The sequence below is a fragment of the Colletotrichum orchidophilum genome, assembly GCF_001831195.1.
Source record: "Colletotrichum orchidophilum strain IMI 309357 chromosome Unknown Scaffold_62.1, whole genome shotgun sequence".
In the NCBI taxonomy this organism is placed as follows: Eukaryota; Fungi; Ascomycota; class Sordariomycetes; order Glomerellales; family Glomerellaceae; genus Colletotrichum; species Colletotrichum orchidophilum.
Window position 1 is genome coordinate 44,697 of NW_019173018.1, and position 19,245 is coordinate 63,941.

At 52.3% G+C, this 19,245-nt stretch overlaps 6 protein-coding genes across 6 annotated transcripts; all 6 read left to right on the plus strand.

The window, feature by feature from the left end:
• Positions 1 to 763: 763 nt before the first annotated feature.
• CORC01_07628 (uncharacterized protein) lies at positions 764 to 1,066 on the plus strand (the record flags this gene model as incomplete). Its single annotated transcript, XM_022619263.1, has 1 exon — positions 764 to 1,066. The coding sequence occupies one exon, from the start codon at positions 764 to 766 to the stop codon at positions 1,064 to 1,066; it is 303 nt and encodes a 100-aa protein (XP_022474175.1).
• Positions 1,067 to 1,541: 475 nt separating this feature from the next.
• CORC01_07629 (uncharacterized protein) lies at positions 1,542 to 3,384 on the plus strand (the record flags this gene model as incomplete). The annotated part of the gene is made up of 2 exons (XM_022619264.1): positions 1,542 to 2,059; positions 2,115 to 3,384. The coding sequence occupies 2 exons, from the start codon at positions 1,542 to 1,544 to the stop codon at positions 3,382 to 3,384; spliced, it is 1,788 nt and encodes a 595-aa protein (XP_022474176.1).
• A 355-nt stretch (positions 3,385 to 3,739) lies between these two features.
• On the plus strand, positions 3,740 to 7,096 carry CORC01_07630 (uncharacterized protein; the record flags this gene model as incomplete). The annotated part of the gene is made up of 2 exons (XM_022619265.1): positions 3,740 to 3,997; positions 4,346 to 7,096. The coding sequence occupies 2 exons, from the start codon at positions 3,740 to 3,742 to the stop codon at positions 7,094 to 7,096; spliced, it is 3,009 nt and encodes a 1,002-aa protein (XP_022474177.1).
• A 1,189-nt stretch (positions 7,097 to 8,285) lies between these two features.
• CORC01_07631 (glycosyl hydrolase family 47) lies at positions 8,286 to 10,184 on the plus strand (the record flags this gene model as incomplete). Its single annotated transcript, XM_022619266.1, has 2 exons — positions 8,286 to 9,917; positions 10,005 to 10,184. 2 exons carry the CDS (start codon positions 8,286 to 8,288, stop codon positions 10,182 to 10,184), a joined length of 1,812 nt encoding a protein of 603 aa, XP_022474178.1.
• A 3,199-nt stretch (positions 10,185 to 13,383) lies between these two features.
• On the plus strand, positions 13,384 to 14,891 carry CORC01_07632 (deuterolysin metalloprotease; the record flags this gene model as incomplete). The annotated part of the gene is made up of 6 exons (XM_022619267.1): positions 13,384 to 13,708; positions 13,765 to 14,105; positions 14,205 to 14,469; positions 14,550 to 14,613; positions 14,663 to 14,784; positions 14,857 to 14,891. Coding segments are annotated over 6 exons (1,152 nt in total), but the record flags the coding sequence as incomplete, so codon positions are not given.
• Positions 14,892 to 17,865: 2,974 nt separating this feature from the next.
• Positions 17,866 to 18,633, plus strand: CORC01_07633 (glycosyl hydrolase family 61; the record flags this gene model as incomplete). The annotated part of the gene is made up of 1 exon (XM_022619268.1): positions 17,866 to 18,633. One exon carries the CDS (start codon positions 17,866 to 17,868, stop codon positions 18,631 to 18,633), a length of 768 nt encoding a protein of 255 aa, XP_022474180.1.
• Between the last annotated feature and the right edge of the window lie 612 nt (positions 18,634 to 19,245).

Consider the following 19,245-nt stretch of genomic DNA (forward strand, 5'->3'; position numbering starts at 1 on the left):
GCTTCCCCGAAGCCACTTGCTTCACCGCAGATCTCAACTCGATCCGTTCTTTGCTCAATGTCTAAGATTCAACTTTTTAGCTCGCGACGCCCGGCTAGACGGGCTAGACTAGGAGACTTTAAGGTTACTGGACGACTCCAAAGAGTTCCTTATCCGTCCCTTGTCGACGAGGCATGTGAACACTTTGGTGTAAGCCCATTGGACAGACTCGACCAGGGGACTGATAGCACGAACCGACGCTCGAAGCTAAACAACACTCCTTCGTCTGCTCCCAGCCACCCGAGACTTTTCCCTTCCCTCTTTACCTTCGAGGCTCTAAGCAAACCGGCTCACTGACGTGGACTATCACGACCAAGGTATGCAGTTGTCCGCGGCATCGAGACCCGAGTCTATGGGTCCTGCTTTTCTGCCGACAGCTCCAGCTGCCTTGGCAACTTTGGACGGCAAAGCATGGGTAGTCATGGAGGATCTCTGATGTGGCCGCAAAAGAGCAATGGCAAGCAATGGCAAGCAGGGCAATCAAATGCCGTGTCAGACAAGTCTCAATCCAGCTAATTCCCCCGCCTGATCGTCGCTACCGCACGTTAAAACGGCCGCTGCAACCAGCTTCTTCCGGCCGACGCAGCCGATTGCAGCATCTCATCGCTCTCTCACACTCTTGTTCTCACTCTCACTGAAGCGCCAAATGCAGGAGTGGCTTGCTTCATCATTGGCCGGAGCTATCGAGGGTAGCTGATAACGAAGCTCGGAGCTCAATCGCGCCATGCAGTCACCCCGCACCTTGGCCTCTTGGGTTCGCTCTCTCTCTCTGTCTCTCTCCCTCTCCCTCTCTGACCACCCACCTCTTTCTCTCACCTCATCAGCTCGGCTGCCTCGACTACCTCCATCTTTGCCTGACCAACTTACCTGGCCTGGCTTGCATGACAGTCAGCCATGTGCCGCCATCTCCACTCCGCTAGCTGCAAACACTGTAGATCCTTACTGCACTTCCCACGCCATCCCGCGTCGGCGCCAGCCGTCACCTCGATCCATCGTCAACCAGCCCCTGTTGGAGTCGCAACGGTAGCCAAGAAAGAAATGCAGCTGTCTGCCACGTCCGGTTTGTACCATGACTCGTTTTCTTATGCCGGCCCTCGAGCACGTCATGTACTGCCTACATTACCCCTCCAAGGCAAGCGTCTGGGTGAAAAGAAAGACACGGCGTATCGAGACGAGATGCGGTGAGAATCTGCCAGTCACGTCCTATCTGAGGTGGAAATGGGTGTATGCCCAGCTGTCCGACCTAGCTTCCCGCCGCCTTGCTGCATGCGAGCCTTGCATGCTCTGGTCTTCCCAAGCTCCTCTGCGTCCAGAGTGGTGGTCGCTGTGTTCTTTTAAGCCGAGCTCTCCCCTTCATCCTTCATCCTTCCGCCGAGCAGTTGTCCGTCTCGTGCTAGATTGATATATGTATCCCGAGCTTTCCGTTGACTGTGTAAGCCTTTGCCGCAAGTTCAATCGCACAACATCGCAAGCCTTTCCCACTCGACCCAGGCTTCGCCGCCATGTCTACCCTATCTCTGATCGTCTTTATTGGGACCTTGATCGCAACGACTTCGGCCCAGTCCTCGAATCCCTCAGTATGGGCGTCCGTCGCAATGGTGATGCATGGTGAGCGCACGCCCCTGCGCAGCGAGCTCCAAGATGCTCTGACTCCCATGGGTGCTCAGGAGATGTACGCCCAGGGCAGCGCCTTCAGAAGTCGTTACCTGGCCAGCGGGACGCCGACAAACGTCTCCGAGGGGCGCATCACGTCGCGCGCCGCCATCAAGGGCATTGCGCGGAACGTCGTTGACCATGACCAGCTCTCGATCCTCTCGCTCCCCGATGCCCACATCGCCGCCGGTGCCGTTGCCTTCATGCAAGGCCTCTACCCGCCAATCACGCAGGCCTTTGCGGCCGACACTGGAGGAACAAACATCTCCTACTCGACGCTTACCGGGAACTCTACGCAGTATCCTCTAGATGGCTACCAATACCCGATTATCGAGACGTTGGGGTTGGCTGATGATAGGTCAATTGAGTAAGTATAGGCACCGTGGACGGTACACTTCCCGGGACTGACTTGGAATCGCTAGCATCCGGGGCAACACTGATTGCCCGCAGTGGAAGATCTCGACGACATATATCATGCAGCTGGACCCGTATATGCAAGCTCTCGATCAGGCGTCCAGTTCCGGATACACGTCCCTCTTCAGCACGCCACCGCTGAACGATGGCACCATCTCACTCTCACACGTGGACTTTTGGAACGCGTACGACATATACGACTACGTCCGCTACCGATACTCGCACGAGCAGGCTGTCTACGACGCCATGCAGGACGAGTACGCACAACGAATTGAGTTCCTCGAAATGTATGCCCGACTGCAGCAACTCAACATGACGTCAAATCAAGCAGTATCAGGCCTCGTAAAGGGCGATATGATCCGAACCATCGCCGGCAGGACATTCGCGAGAAAGGTCGTCGACGCCCTCGAGGCCAATGGCGACTTTGGCGGCTACTCAAACAAGATGACGCTCATGTTCAGCTCCCAAGAGCCATTCCTCTCCTTCTTCTCTCTCGCCAATCTCCAGAACCAGAACCAGACGCTCTCAAGCCCCTTTTGGAACATTCCCGAGAACGGAGCCGCCATGGTCTTCGAGCTCGTCGGCGACCAGCCCAACCAGCCCGACACCTACCCCACCGAGGAGAACCTCTACATCCGCTTCCTCTACCGGGAGAACGCCGAACCTGATACGCCCTTCCAGGAGTACCCCCTCTTCGGCCTCTCCGACGCCGAAGACTCCCGCGTGACTTATAGCTACTTCAAGCAGGAGATGCTCAAGTTCGGCATCGACACCGCGACGTGGTGCAGCATCTGCGGCTCGATCCAGTCATTTTGCGACTGGGAGATTACGAGGACGACTCCGACCGTCGGCGAGGCCATCCGCTCGGCGGCGCAAAAGCCCGTTGTCGCAGGCATCATTGGCGCGATCATTGTCCTCGCCGTTTTGGGCCTGGTAGTTGTCTCGGCGGCCGTTCTCGGTGGTTTCCGCATTCATCGTGCGGGAGGAGGAATAGGAGGAAGCAAGAGCGGCAAGGAGGGCGGGCGGATCGCCGGGCTCGGTGGGTTCAGGGCCGCGGAGAAGATGGCCAGCGACCCGGACCTAGCTGTCTCTGGACGCGGGGTGCGTCATGAGCGTCAGGGGAGCTGGGAGCTGCGCGACGGACGGGAGGTCACGAGCGGCCAGTCTGGTATTGCTGTGGATAAGAGCGCGTCGACTTTCCAGGCCAAGCCTGTTGATGATGATGATGCCAATAGTGTCATGGGGGCGTCGCCGGTGAAGCCCAGGGAGGACGTTTGATTGGAATCGATGGACAGGTTTTATGGGTGGGATGGTGGATACGGACTCTCTTCTGGCTTTCGTTTGTGATACCCTTTTGATGCCCTTCTCACGGTCATTCGTCGGCACTTTTGGCATGGAAATAGGTTTTCTTCCTCTCTCTGGACCCTGGGCGTCGCGGATTCATTTTCCTCCTTTATTCCAGCCCCCGTTGAGTTACACTGCATCGCTCCAAGAATGGAAAAACCTTTAGACAAATAACTCTCCCCCCTACTACCACTTACACTTTGGCAACGCTTAATTGACACAATACGGCCTCCCTGAGAGCGAGCTGCTGCCCAATACTGATCCTCGGCCCGCCATTGAACGGCGCGAAATGCCATGCCGCGCCCGCAGCCCTTCGCTTCTGTTCCCACCGCTCTGGCACGAACTCGTCCGCGTCGTCGCCCCGGAGGTCCCTGCGCTGGTGGACGGTGTGCGTGCTGAAATTGACCCGGTGCCCGCGGGCACGAAGACGGAAGCGTCGCCGAGTGGGCCACCGCCCGAGGGGAGGGTTCACGTCGCGGAGAGCGCGGCGGGAGTTGAAGGGTACTACGGAGTGGAGGCGGAGGGTTTCGGAGAAGACGTGTTGGAGGTAGGTGCACTGCTTCAGCGACGCAGACGTCATGCTATCTATTCATTCCGGTCCCGCTACACTGCTCGGCATGGGTTCGGCTTCTGCCCATGTCCCCCCGCTACACGTCAGAATCCTCCGGATGACAACATCAACTCTAAGTCTCTTCAGTGCACAAGACCATTAAAGGTAGTCATCACAGCATAAAATACGCTCGTAAGGCTTGGCAAGCCCGAGGTGATGGTAGCATCGTGGCGCCGTTCCTCAGCCCTGTTAATCCCGTCTACATGCTTTTCCTCCGTCCCATCACGTGTTAGGTCACGATATTCTCTGCGCCCAAGACTTCAAGGTTACTCACAGGACTGAAAGCCCCCCGCTTCATCAATGGAGTCAGCGCGGGCAACAAAAGTCCAGTGGCTCGGGCAACGGCCGCCCTTGAACCCAGGGGTCACATTTGGCGTGCCTTGGCGGCAAGGAGCCTGCCACCCTTCGAATACCACGTTTACCTGCACTGCAGACAGCAAAGACGAGATCCCACTGCAGTCATGGCCAACAGCATTCTGGCCTGATGGGTCTGTGAAGTGGACAAGTCATGCGATTCCTGCGTCAGCGACGGCAGAAGAGAGCTACCGCATTACTCCGATTGACTCTTCAGACACCAATATCCAAATTACAGATGCCCTTAAGGTTGCGGAAGGTTCCAGTATCATCTCAGTCGAAACTGGTGAGATATCTATCTCGTTTAGGAAAACAGGCAATGAGATCATCAAGGAGATTGTCAATGCCAAGGGCAACTCGGTTGGTATCGAAGGCCGGCTGGTTTTGCTTTCCCAAGATCGCATCTATGACCCCGATAAACCGGACTCACTCGTGCAGCATCATAACTTTTCTGGACAGATCAGTTCGGTGGAAGTCGAGCAGATTGGTCCCGTCCGCGCTGTCATAGCCGTTCGCGGAGTCCATGTCGAAGTACCCCGAGAATCAGGGCCAGCTACCAAGACCCACCAACCATGGATTCCATTCATAGTCAGATTCTACCTCTATGCCGGGTCAAGCCACATCCGAATACTCCATACCATCACATACGACGGCGGGGTTAGTGACTTTGTTCGAGGGATCGGGATTCGCTTCAAGATGCCTCTCCAAGAAGAACAGGCTTATGACCGCCACGTACGGTTTGCTGGAGCGTCAGGGGGAGTTCTTGCTGAGGCTTCTCAAGTGATTACAGGACTTTGGAAAGACCCTGGAATAGACGTCAGGTCAGCTCAAGTGCAGGGAAAGCCTCTGCCGTCATCCGAAACTTGGAACCAAGAACTGCCCCGAGCCTCTCTGCGCTGGGTCCCCGCCTGGAGTGACTTTAGCTTGCATCAACTCTCGCCAGATGGGTTTACGCTCGAGAAACGACTGAGAGAGGACCACCCATGGATAAAGACCGCGAGCGGTACCAAATCAGGGGGAGTTATTTATGTCGGTGGCGCGAACCGAGGAGGGCTGGTCATCGGGTCGAGACACTTTTGGGAACGTTACCCGACCGGAATCGACATTCGAGGCCTTGGAGCCGCTCAAGACGACACAGAGGTGACACTTTGGCTCTACGACCCTAAAGCCGGGCCAATGGACCTTCGCCCTTATCATGACGGCTTAGGTCAACAAGGTTTTGACGATCAGCTGGACGCCCTGAAGATCACGTATGAGGATTGGGAGCCAGGACTCGGGTCGGCTTATGGGGTGGCGCGAACAAATGAGATCGTGGTTTCCGTGACGGACTCAACGCCAGCTGGCAATGACTTCTCATCAATTTCGAGGTTGATTCGAGACCCTCCAAAGCTGTTGCCTACTCAAGAAGCTATCCACCTTAGTCAAGCTTTCGGCACATACTGGTCTCCAATGTCCAAAGTCTCCGCCAAGGGTCTTTCAACCGTAGACGAACGCCTCGAGTTCCTATTCCAATTTTACCAGAAGCAAGTGCAGCAAAGGCGTTGGTACGGCTTCTGGGACCACGGCGACATCATGCACTCATATGACGAGGACCGCCACACCTGGCGATACGATGTTGGCGGGTACGCCTGGGACAACTCAGAGCTATCGCCGGATTTATGGCTTTGGCTGTACTTTCTGCGAACCGGTCGAGCTGATGTATTCAACATGGCGGAAGCTTTGACTCGCCATACCGGGGAGGTGGATGTCTATCACCTGGGGCGATACAAGGGTCTCGGCACACGACACGGCGTGCAGCACTGGAGTGATAGCTGCAAACAAGCCCGCATATCGAACGCTCTCTATCGCCGCTTCTTCTTCTACCTGTCTGGCGGTGACGAACGTGTTGGAGAACTTCTCGAAGAGACCCTCGATACCGATCAAAAGTTCCTGGTCCTCGACCCCTACCGAAAAGTCCGCAAGGACAGAGAAACCTACGTACCAGATTCACATGCAGTTGAGATCAGCCTAGGCACAGACTGGGCAGCGCTGGCAGCCTCATGGCTTATCGAATACGAGCGTCGGGGAGCACAATGGACTGAAGCCAAGACTAAGCTGTTCAGGTCGATTGAAGGGATTGGCGCTCTGGCAAACGGGTTCGTGACGGGGAATGCGACTTACAATCCGTCAACCGGGGCCATCTCGCCACCCGCCTCAGACCCTGAGAATAATGGGATCGTCAAAGTTTCTCACCTATCAGCCATGTTCGGGCTATTTGAGGTGGCTGCCGACATCCTGCAGCAGTTTCCCGAGAAAGCAAATGCGACTGGATTCAGGACAGCATGGCTAGATTATTGCACATTCTTCAACGCTACTTTGGAGGAACAGGAGACCCGGTATGGGGCAACTGGCTGGGGAAGACTGCAACTTCGACAAGGGCACTCTCGCTTGACTGCCTATGCAGCGAGAGAGCTCAACAGACCTGATTTAGCTGAACGTGCGTTGGAGGAATTCGGGAACGGGGATGGATTCCGGGATTACGGTCCGAGCACAGTCTGGAAAAGCACACCGGTGAGCAAAACCCATGCTCTCGAGCCCGTAGATGAGGCTGTTTGGGTTTCTAGCAATGTCACCGCATTGTATGGCCTGGCAGCTATTCAGAACTTGGCACTGTTGGTTGATAGAACGAGCCTAGAAACCTAGACAACGTTCTTTGGGAAGTACTTGGAAATGCTTTTTGAAGACAGTCAAGCCACGCCATGAACAACGCCAGATTGCGAGTCACATGTATCGCACCTTAACTGAAGATACATCATATACAGCAGTGAAGCCTGTCAAAGCATATTTTATGTTGTTGGCAACGGAGTTCTGCCAGGAATCGGCAATTCTTAACGCGACCCGTATTGCATGCACCAGAGGCCTGCAGACTTTTCTTGCCATTGATCCTGACATCATAATGGTCGTAGTGCAATAACGACTGTTGCTTGTAGAAAGCTTGGTGTGGTTGTGTGGGAGAGATAAGGTTTTCAATAACAACTTCAAGTTGATTGTGATTAAACTTAACCGAGAAGGGTCTTGTATGTCCCGGGTTCGTCCGGCCTTCAATAGGGATGATCAGCTCAACGAAAGCGGGAGTTAGGTGACAAATGAAAGAGTGAGAAATGCAATTTGCTGGAACATCTGAACTTTTCAGCCAAACGACAGTCTTCGCCCCATTGGTTTCGGCTCCGTCCCGTGCCTTGGTGTCACAAGTTAGAGCACACAGCAACGGACATATGAAGCGGGAAGTAGGTAGTTGACGTGATGCGTACGCCGACGAAGGAAAAGGTCAAGTCTTTATGCTGCGTGATAATGAAGACCACGTGAGAAAGCACGTGGCAGATGACTTCGTCTGTGCTGATACCAGGCCATATTTCATGACAGTTGGTAACCAGTAGGAGAGGACTTGACGGAGACAAGGAGGTGGCATCGACTTTGAGTTTGATCCGCAACTTAGTCGAAACCGTGTTGTCTAACAGACATTGTCGATCGAAGCACTTTGAAATGATAGCCGTCAAGTTCGTGCCGCCATGCTTCGCTGGAGCATGGTAATACCACCTTCCTGCAACAAACGCTATTCGGCATGAAGCTGAAGAAGCTCTCACTGTCCAATCTCTGAGTATCCACAACGGCGATCCGCGTAACCTTCCATCAGAAATAGCCTTTGAAACAGGCCGAAAATACCGAGCTATATCAAGCTCGTGCCTACCCCAGCCTTCTATGAAATTGAGGCCAGATTGTGCGTCTGTATGGCAGATTGGTTGTTCACTACAGCCAATTCACCATTGTCGGGCCACAACTCTTCAGACCCGGAAAGAGCGCACGATGCGCATCTGTTGTTGACACCATTGAGATGCGCATGCACTCAAGAGGCCTATTTGCGCCACGGCGCCCCCTTCGCTTGGCCGTCCTCTTTGCCGCAGCCTTTGTCACAGTTGTTTTTCTTTTTCCCCCGTACCAGTCGAAACCGAGCCTATTGTTCTCCAGCAGTCATGAGCCGCTGGTATTCCGCAAGAGCTCGTTCGACTGGGCGATGGTCGAGCAACACAACCCCGTCACTTCGTTCAAGCCTTTGCCAACAGGCAAACCACTTAGCCTCCCTCTGATCCAGCACGAGTTCGGAGTGGGAAATTCGCATCCCGAGGCGCCAAAGCGACAGAAGGCCGTCCGCGATGCATTCATCCGAAGCTGGAAAAGCTATAAGAAGTATGCCTGGGGTCGGGACGAGCTAGCACCCGTTAGTGCTGGAGCAAAGGACACGTTTGGAGGATGGGCAGCGACTTTGGTGGATTCTCTCGACACCCTCTGGATCATGGAGCTCAAAGATGAGTTCCGCGCCGCAGCTAACGTAGCTGCAAAGCTAGACTGGGCCAACACAACAGCCATCAGGATAAACCTGTTCGAAACCACGATCCGGCATTTGGGCGGTCTACTCAGCGCATACGATCTGAGTGGTGAACCAGCACTTCTCGAGAAAGCGAAAGAATTAGGGGATATGCTTTACATGGGGTTTGACACGCCAAATCGCCTCCCAGGTATTTGGGTCAACTTTGACGACGCGAGGCTGGGAACCCAACTAGCTGGCAGATATGACCCCTCAGCCTGTCCAGCGTCATTGGCTATGGAATTTACCCGTCTATCCCAGCTCACGGGTAGTCCAAAGTATTTTGATGCAATTGATCGCGTCACGAGGTTTCTAGAGGCCACGCAATTCAAGTCAAAGCTACCAGGGATGTGGCCGAAAACAATTAACTTTAGAGAGGAACGAGTCGATACCGACAATAGCTTCACGCTGGGAGCTCTTGCAGATTCCTTGTACGAATACCTACCAAAAATGTTTGCGTTGCTGGGCGGTCGAGATCCATCGTACGAGAAGATGTACATCGGCGCTATGGCAATTGCAGAGCAGCATATATTCTTCCGGCCGATGGTGCCAGAACGGGCCGACATCTTATTCGCCGGCGACGCCTTTGTCCACTCTGAACGGATCGAGCACGTCTCTGACGGCCAACACCTATCATGCTTCGCAGGCGGTATGCTCGGTCTCGGAGGCAAGCTCTTCTCCGTCGACAACCACGTTGCTCTTGGCGAGAAGGTCGCGCGAGGGTGTGCTTGGGCGTACGACGCGTTTCCGTCCGGCGTGATGCCCGAGTCATTCAATCTCATCCCTTGCGAGGCCCGGAAAACCGGGGATACCCAGAAAGATGACGAGTGCCTCTGGGACGAGTCACAGTGGAAGAGCGAGGGCGACTCAAGACTGAAAAAGGGCTTCCGGAATGCGGGCGACTCGCGATACCTTTTACGGCCTGAAGCTATCGAGAGCATATTCTTGTTGTACAGGATGACGGGCCGACAAGATCTTCAAGATATTGCCTGGCGTATGTTTGAGTCGATTTTGAAGGCGACAAAGACGGATTATGCCTATTCAGCAATAGCTGACGTGAATGTTGCGCCTGACCAGACGAGCAAATTGGATGGGATGGAGGTAAGCATGTGCACACATCTTCCGGCAGTTCTCCGATTCTGTTCTCACGTTTGAGTAATTCCATTGGCTGACTTTCTCCTCATGTAGAGTTTCTGGCTTGCTGAGACACTCAAGTACTTCTATCTTATTTTCTCACCGCCGGATCTTATTAGTTTGGATGATTATGTTTTCAACACAGAGGCGCATCCATTCAAAATTCCAAAACCAGCAATCAGTCAGAACGAAGAAGAATTACGACGCGATGGGTTACATACAGGCATTCATTGAGTGGGGTTATACATTTAGAGATCCGCTTGTGGGAGAAAATGGTGTACAGTAAGTAGGCACTAAATGATACAGTAGATATATGTATGCGATGATCATGAGTTCTCTTAAGGCAAATGATACAACAACCCTAACTGTGATACCGTCTACGGTCTAGGTACGTCTCACAATATTCCAGTAGGCGACCAACATGAAGGTATCGAATGATTGAGCAAACAGATTGATCCGGTTATCCTTGGCAATGGGGGGCTTGGAATACATCGCCGAGCTCCATCGCAGTCGCACTGGTGCTGCTTGAAGGTGCCCACTTGTTAAAACCGTCTCGGTGTCTCCGTTCGGATCCCCAGTCTTGATAAAGTTGACCCAGTAACCTTTTATGATCTCAGCAATCTTGTAGTCCTCGCTGGTCCATGGCGAGTCAGTTCCATTAAGGTCATTATAGACGTAGTTGATCTCTCCCATGTGGAACGCGCCTCGATCTTGACCAGAGGTGGCGTGATCCCTATGCAGTTGTACGCTGATGATGTAGCGTCGGCATACCACAGCTGCAACCAGAAGGACATTCCCACTTTCGAACGATCGGTCTACTGCGCGTTCTCGGCAGCCAAGGCGGTGGCCGAGTCGTTGGCAGGGTACGCGGCGAGGAATTTGCCCTTCCAGGTGCCGTTGAATGTCTCGTTGAAGTCGGAAATATAACTTGCCAGTGTGATTTAATGCCAGCATTAGATGGCAAATTTTCCTTCATATCAACATTGATGACACAATCATACTAGAGACAAGTTCATATTGATTGCTCGATGCAATTAGTGATAGTAAATGGCAACCATATTGAATGTATAGTACATAAGAACAGTAGTGTCTCCAGTTAATCATTGTTGCCACCCATAGCAATTTTGACTCAGGAGTGATTCTGCGTATTCTAAATTGAAGCTTAGATTGTTTCTAGAAGCTATCATCGTGCATTCGGTGTAGCTATTACCTCACGTGCTCATTCTCACTGCTCGTTCTCATTGCTCACTTTAAGAAGTCTAAAGTTAAGACGAAGAAGTTTGTAGAAAGCAACAAGACGTTTTCAGAACAGTCGGCTGCAGCCCCACGCCATACCAACTTTATGGTTTCTCAATAAACTTGATGTGTAAAGCATTTAAGTAAAGTCTGGGCATGTCGAGCTGGAGCTCACAAAACTTTTTCCTGCTTAGTTACCAACTTGAGGGCTAGGACGGTTCTATCTCAGCGCCATATCCGTAAGACCCTTCTCCTAGCATTTATAAACATCGATTCTCGTTGGGCTTAGACAAAGCATCACTGAAACTCTGAAAGAGAAGGCCGTTAACTCAGTGAATATCAAAATCAATATCATGAACATAATCTCCAACCGGCATCATTGCCAGAGTCTACCAAAGAAAAGCAGTCGATACTAACGCATCGCCGCGCCTTCTTATCAGAGTATTCAGCTCAATAAATGGTAGTAGACAGCTTGTTTTCAAAATCCCTCGAGACCTGCTTCTTTCGTTCGTTGTCTCCGACGCACGAGAATAAGCCTCGACGTCATAGAGTAGGCGGTCATGCGCGGCATGAGCTGAACGACACAAAAAGACCCCAGGGCTTCTCAAAATTGTTGAGCTTGGCGTGCTGGGTAAGCGATTTGCTCACGGGAGAAATGTATGAGCCGAGGGCGGATGTGGAGGCATATCGCCAAGAAGAAGCCAAGAGACAATAAGAAATGAGCTGCAGTGTCCACGTATCGCGCCTAGAAACTAGCCTCTTGACTTCCACTTGCCTACCGGGCCCCTCGCACCTTAACAGCCGGGCCAAACACGGAAGGTATTTCTGAGTTTTGAGGTTTACAGGTGCCAAAACATTCATTTCCTCTTTCGTGTACGGGACTTGGAAGAGCTTTGGCGCTTTTTCTCATGAGTTTGCATTGGCCAAGCAGTGAGCACGCGTAGAGAGCATGCGGCCATGGATGGAAACCCGGGATTAGGTTCAAGACTATGCGAGCCTCTCGACGCTTCCAGGTCGCAGCCAGTCGGCATAGGCATCGTTGCTTTCTCGGCAAAGCTACCTTAATGGCTTTAAGGTACCGAGCTTACCGATTAAGGATTTGCAGCTCCCTTTTTGGGCAGACAGCCCACAGTCTCGTGAGGTAAATGTAACTCTGTGGCCATAAATCGAAAAGTAGCGTGCTCCACCATATTATTCTCCTATCTAAAGACCGACAGGTCATCCAGTTGCATTCTTCTTTCCCAACGTCATTGGTCGGAACACTTTTTTATCCATATATGTCAGCCAGTCGAGGCTCCTCCCTTGGTTGGAGCTTGTTAAGTCCAAGAATGCACTGGCAACGGGCAAAGAGGCAGGCGTTTCATTCTTATTTCCCTCCTTCCTCCCTCGAGCTAGTCTCCGGCTTGGGCACTTGGCAACACCTTGGCATCCAATGTTCGGTAATGTCTTATTGGCTTTTCGTTGACTCTGGGCATCATTGATCACCAGCTTCGGCTACAGCCTTGGTTGAATCCTATTGGCCGCTCGTCACTTTTGCTGGACTGCCGAACGTCAAGAGCCCCTGACTTAACGGGCTGGTCATGACGAGGAACGAACAACGGCGGCATGACCCGTCCGGGGTTCCGACCTATGCCGACAAACTACCCTAGGTTGGGACGAGGGAGTAGAACTTAAGGACTCCTCTTTTCCTCAATTTTAGATTAAGTCTGGTATGATTCCAAGGTGATTTGGTCTTCGAACATCAACTTGGGGTAGATGACTTTCATCTTGGTGGGGTTTGAGAGTCCTCAACATCAATATGGAGCCCAGGAGAAGCACAAGTTCCATCAGGAAGGCGGCTTCGGTACCGAAAAGCATTGTGATATCCCCTTCCAATGTGGGGCTGTGATCTGCAGGGCTGCCTAGACTTGAAAGAGGTCCAGGCCGCATAATCTCTATCTGATGGACGGTTGCAGAAAGTCTTAGCTATCGTCCGTGTTGATATTAGCGATCTTGGCATCGGTTGGGCTTGCCCGTTGTACCTTCCATGTTTAAGTCCCAAGCCCGTCTAAGCAGTCTGGGCGACGTTCTCTCTTCCTTTTTCCCCTTAGCTCAAACATCATGGAACTTCGATACAGGTTTATCGACGAAGACTGAACTGCAGGAAGAAATCAAAAGAGTCGAAAGATGAAGAAGAAAAGATTATAAAGAGAATCGGTTCAACCTTCAAGTTTCGGAATTTTTCTTGTCTCACCATCCACGACCCTCATCCCCATCGACGACCCCAGATCCTGCCTCCTCGGTTCTCGCATTCACAATGAAGTTCACCATAGGTGTCTCCATGCTGGCCACCTTGGTCAGCGCCGTCAACGTTGATATGGCCAAGCGCGACACGTCTCCGCTCGGTGTCAAGCTCGAGGCTATTGGCAACTCTGGTGTGAAGGCTGCCCTTACTAACACTGGTGAATCTGCCATCAAGCTCTTCAAGACTGGCACCTTCCTTGACAATGCTCCCGTTGAGAAGGTTGAGGTTTTCGCTGCTGGTCAGTATTTATTTAAGGGTCTGAGGGCGAACTCATGCTGACTCGAGACATTACAGGCAACAAGATCGACTTTGACGGCATTCGCCTGCAGATTGCCACCTCCGGTCTAACCGAGGAGGCTTTCCAAATTGTCGCTGCCGGCGAGACCGTTGAGGTTGAGTTCGACGCTGCCGAGCTCCACGATCTGAGCACCGGCGGCGCCGTCGAGATCGTCGCCCAGGGCTCCTTCCTCTACGCCGATACCGATTCCACCGACATTGCCGGCGCTGTTCCCTTCAGCAGCAACAGCATAAAGACCGAGATCAACGGCGATGCAGCTGCCTCTGTTCGCGCTGCCTTCATCGAGAAGCGTACGGCCGTGCAGTCCGACTGCACCGGCACTCGCCGCACTGCCACCGTAAGTCGCTCGGATCCACTCGAACCCGGGGACGGATCAGTCCCGGTCCGGGACCCACTTCGGAGCCGGCTTCGATTCCGACTAACCTGCCCAAAATAGGTCAACGCCATCACCCGCTGCCGGTCCCTTGCCGTTGCCGCGTCCTCAGCTGCTGCCTCTGGTCCGGCTGCCCGCATGACTGAGTACTTCAAATCCTCTACTACTGCTACCCGCAACACCGTTGCTGCTGTCTTCGGCAGAATTGTCTCAGAGTGCGGCAGCACTACCTCCGGGGTCTCTCGCCAGTATTGCAGCGACGTCTACGGCGCCTGCTCCAGCAATGTCATCGCATATACCCTTCCATCTCAGTCTTACATGGTCAACTGTCAGTTTCCAGCTCTATTCAGACCAGTCCAGTCACCCTCAGCAGTCCACAAAGATCTAACAAAATCCTACCTGTAACAGGCCCCACTTTCTTCACCATGTCTGCGGCCTCTAGAACTTGCCATGCACAGGACCAACAGACCACGTAAGATTTGACGTCTTTAGTGACTTCAGAGTAATGCTGACCAATGTAGTATCGTTCACGAGATGACGCACCTGACCCAGATCAGAGGCACCTCTGACTACAATGGATACGGATACAACTTTGTCCGCAGCTTGACAGCTTCTCAGAACCTCAACCACGCTGACACTTACAGTAAGCTTGCATATTTTGCCCCTGCTGGCTTCTTAAGTCTCTTCTTCATGGAATGCTGACACCGCTATGTAGCCCTCTTCGCCCAGTCTATCTACGCTAGCTGCTAAGCAAATCGCTCCTTTGGGTGATGAAAAGGCTCCTCAAATTATGTTCTCAGTCGAGGAATCCATGAGGGTGCAAGTTGAGATTTCTTCTGATCGATGTTGAGAACTGACCTGAACCCTGTTATTTTGTCTAAGGACTGAGGACGCTCTTATCGGTCTTTACTACGGTGGCTTGAGTGATATTTCAATGATTATGAAACGGTGGAATCCGCATACGTCTTTGATTTGCTTCTGTGATCCGTATTCCATAAGTTCAAGTCGAACACTCTCAAACTTTCAATGCTTGGTTCCAGGGAAACGTATTTCATGCATGAATTGTTGAAAATGATCATGCATTGGAAAGATAGTCTCCTAAAAAGCTGTGAACGGACTAAACATTCAGCTTTTAGAGCCGATCATTACGTGTAGCGGTTGTTCGGCGCAGAATCTCAGGCTCAGTAACAAGCCAACCGCTTAGCGCTTTATGAGTGACTCGCACTTCGAACCTTAACCCAGCTGTTATAAGGAAGCCCCAAGTGGGTCAGGTTCTAAGTCTTGACAAGTATTACCTTGGCTCTGGGGATTCGAATGGAATCGCTGCCACATTTAGATGAATAAAGTGAAAACCGTGAAAACAAATCTATGGCCTGAGGTATTGTGTAAGGGCTTGACGGAGCTTTCTTGGGCTCTCATTCAGTCTTCAATGCCTGTCGGATTGGAAGCCCAATTCGACCTCGAGTCAGCGCCAGCGCAGGGGCCATCTGAGGGTCTCTATATCAGCGTTTGACCGGCGATCTAACCAACGGTTGGAACCTCTCTTTTCTACTTCACGCAGAGATCAATACAAGAGTAATTGACCCTTCGTCACCACGGTTCGATCGAACAAATCACCCTGTGATTACGTAAACCAACAATGCCCCTCAATAGAATACGGAAAAGAGCCACGAAGCTAGGGGAAATTGCTGTTCAGTGCTAAATAGTACGAAGGATTCTCGTTTTGTACATACTTAGTGGTACATACTTAGTGGTCGACTTTGAAGGGTTCAGTCAGCTGGACCCACGATCAATGGACCCAAGAATCAAGCCGGCAAAGGTTCAAATTTTACTTCATAAATCTCCATGATCAAAATTTTAAGGATAAGGGTTGAAATGAAGTCTGTCGTCACGTCATCACGCAGTGAGACTACTTTTATTTTTTGGGCTACTTTTGTTTCATCCCTTTTCATCTGGATTGTGGCCATTTACTCGCTTGCATCCGAATTGATTGCGCAACGTGGATTTCATCCAGGATCCTCGTGCAGAAAAAGTAGAGCTCAGACCTATAAGGAGCAGCGCCAAGAATTAAGATTAATTAAAGTTGAGCTCTCCCGTCGATCGGCTGGACCGACTTTGATGAGCAGGGAGAGGCCTGTCTTTGCCGTGTTTCATGACCCGTCAGCTCTCGGTTCGAGTTGTCTGCAAATTGATGATGAGGCCTATGAACGCCAGACCGTTGCAAGGAGCCGGCAAGGAGCCGCGGTGGGATGACTGGGTATGCGAGGAATAAAATTCTTCCACAGATCTTGTTGTATGTATCAGTCGCTCGACCTGTCCCATCAAGAGGGACCTAAACAGAGCAACACTCCGCGAGGAGATGACCATAAACGGCATTAAGCCACGACCCCGTCTCATGCGTCATACATCAGCGACTATGGATCACGTCGAGAGGCCCCAGATTTTCTCTCACTTTGGTCCTTCTTTTACTTCATTTTCAGGTTTTGAGCTATATCTACCTGATGATCCGATGGGATATGAACTGAGACCCGACAAGTTTGCAGTAAAGTGTATGGTGCATGTTTTGAAAAACAAACCAGCTGCTACAAACAAGCGGCCGAGAGTGCAGTCCAGTGCCACGACACCATGCGACGCCAATAAATGAATTATTCTTAGATTTGGAAATATAGATGCGGCGCCTCCTTAAGTTTCGACTGCCGCCGGTCGGGACCACCGCGAGCTCCAGGTGTTGGCCGACGTTCAATTTTAAGCGTCGGGGGACTGCTCATGTGGACTCCCGGTAGGTGACCCCGGCTGCCGCCCAGATCTGCCAGAATGGCCCAGGCTCACAGGCAGGCCCGTGAGCTGTCTCGCTTCAACCAATGCGGCCGTCCGCGTTCCTGTTCCGAGGACTCGCTCAACCACGAGCCCCGTCCCCGATGTGACTGCCGATCCCGCCGAGACTTTTGTTACCCACCGCCCCCGTGCGAAATAGATTGTTGAGTGATCCATGTGGCCAGTCCCGGCGCTCCGCCCTTGTGGTCCGTCTCATGTTTTTTTCAGCCAACGTCAATGGCCCGGGCCTACGCGTACGGGGGGATTCCTCCGTTATTCGTTATTGCCAAGACCTCAGCTTTCCTTTTACAGGAGCAAGACTTGTTTGGGCGAAATGGAAGACACCGAAGATTGGGAGTCGGGGGATTGAGCGTTTATCGACTAACAACCGGGCCTCTCGCTTCTCGCTGAGCTCCATGATCGTGACATTGACGGTTTGCGTTACAAGCTGAGAGTTGGAAAAGATGCTCTTTGCAAGAGGATACTGAGATTATGAACAACCTGTGACTCTTCTGCTATCTTTCTCGGACCTGGTTTGGTATGTTTGCCGGGATTGTAGATGGGTTATCCTCAAATCAAGCTGTGACATGGAGCTGTGGGCTTGTATATCCACCCCTTCGCTCCCCCTTGGCGGGACATCGGGCCATTGCTGCACGACTTGAGATACCCAGCGTCTGAACTTTTGTCTGGGCAGATAGGTGTTGGATAGTAGTATAAGAAACGCCTTCAATCCGGCATCTATCCCTTCCTCCCAATCAAGCTTCCCACGTCGTCTTTCACTTCACCCGCATTGCTCTCCAGCTCTTACCCTTCTTTGACCCAATTCATTCTTTGCTCTGTGAGCTATTCATTCATTCTTTCACCACTTTATCCACCCGTTTTTGTCAAGTCACCTACAAAACAACTCAAGATGTACACCAAGGCTCTTCTCACCGCCCTTATTAGCGCCACCGCCGTCTCTGCTCACGGCTACGTTGAGACCATCACCGCCGGCGGCAAGACCATCGACAACTACAACCCTACGTCTGCTCCTTACCAAAACCCGGCCCCCAGTGTTCCCGGCTGGGCTGCCCAACAGCAGGATCTTGGCTTCGTCGCCCCCGACGCCGCCGGCCAGGCCGACATCATCTGCCACAAGTCCGCTACTCCCGGAAAGACCAACGTCAAGGTCGTCGCCGGGAACAAGATCACTGTCAAGTGGAACACCTGGCCTGAGTCTCACAAGGGCCCCCTCATCGACTATCTCGCCAAGTGCGACGGCGACTGCTCCAGCGCCACCAAGACCGACCTCAAGTTCTTTAAGATTGCCGAAAAGGGTCTAACCGGTAGCAGCTGGGCCGCCGACGAGCTCATCAGCAACGGCCTCAAGTGGGAAATCACCATCCCCAAGGATATCACCGCTGGCAACTACGTTCTCCGCCACGAAATCATCGCCCTCCATAGCGCGGGTCAGGAGAACGGTGCCCAGTTCTACCCCCAGTGCATCAACCTCGAGGTCACTGGCGGCGGTTCCGCCAACCCCGAGGGTACTGCTGGCACCAGCCTGTACAACTCCAAGTCCAAGGGCGTCCTCTTCGACATCTACAGCGGCCCTACCAGCTACCCTATCCCTGGACCTGCTCTGTACAGCTCCAAGAAGCGCCGCAACCACGCCCGCGACCTCTTCATCGTTGACTAAATGATTTCATATTGTGCGGAAGTTATGGTTTAAGAGGCTCGAGTGTAAAAAGTGATCGCAAAGACAGACGGCAGGCCTGTCGAGTTGCGGTTGATCAAGGGGAAGTCAAGCATCATGGAGACAGTGCTTCATAGTCCGCCAACAACCTGCACTTGCACGTTTATTCGGACGATTTTGTTTCTTATTCACTGTACATCAGTTAGCCTCGACGATAATTCCTCGGCACTTTGACAAAGGAAATGAGCTTCGGCTGGAGGCAACCCGTCGAACAAAGCATCGTCAGTCTATATATCCGTCTTTGGACGCATGAATATGTATGCTCTTAGGCACCAGATAAAATTCTGACACTCTCTGTGAAACGATCCGGCGATTCCAACATCCATGATGATTCGGCTCTTGTGATTTTGACGGCTTGGCACGACACGCAGAGAAATTTCGTGTGATTTTCATCATGGCCCCTGTGACCCGCCCTGGTAAATGGCAGCATGCGTCCCCTCAATTTTCATGAAATTAGGAAATTACAGCTTGGTATGCAAGCCTCGCCTTCCATGATCAACCAAACGGCCTAATCCCAGTTTTTCCAAACTGCCACGTTGGATTCTTATCATCTAC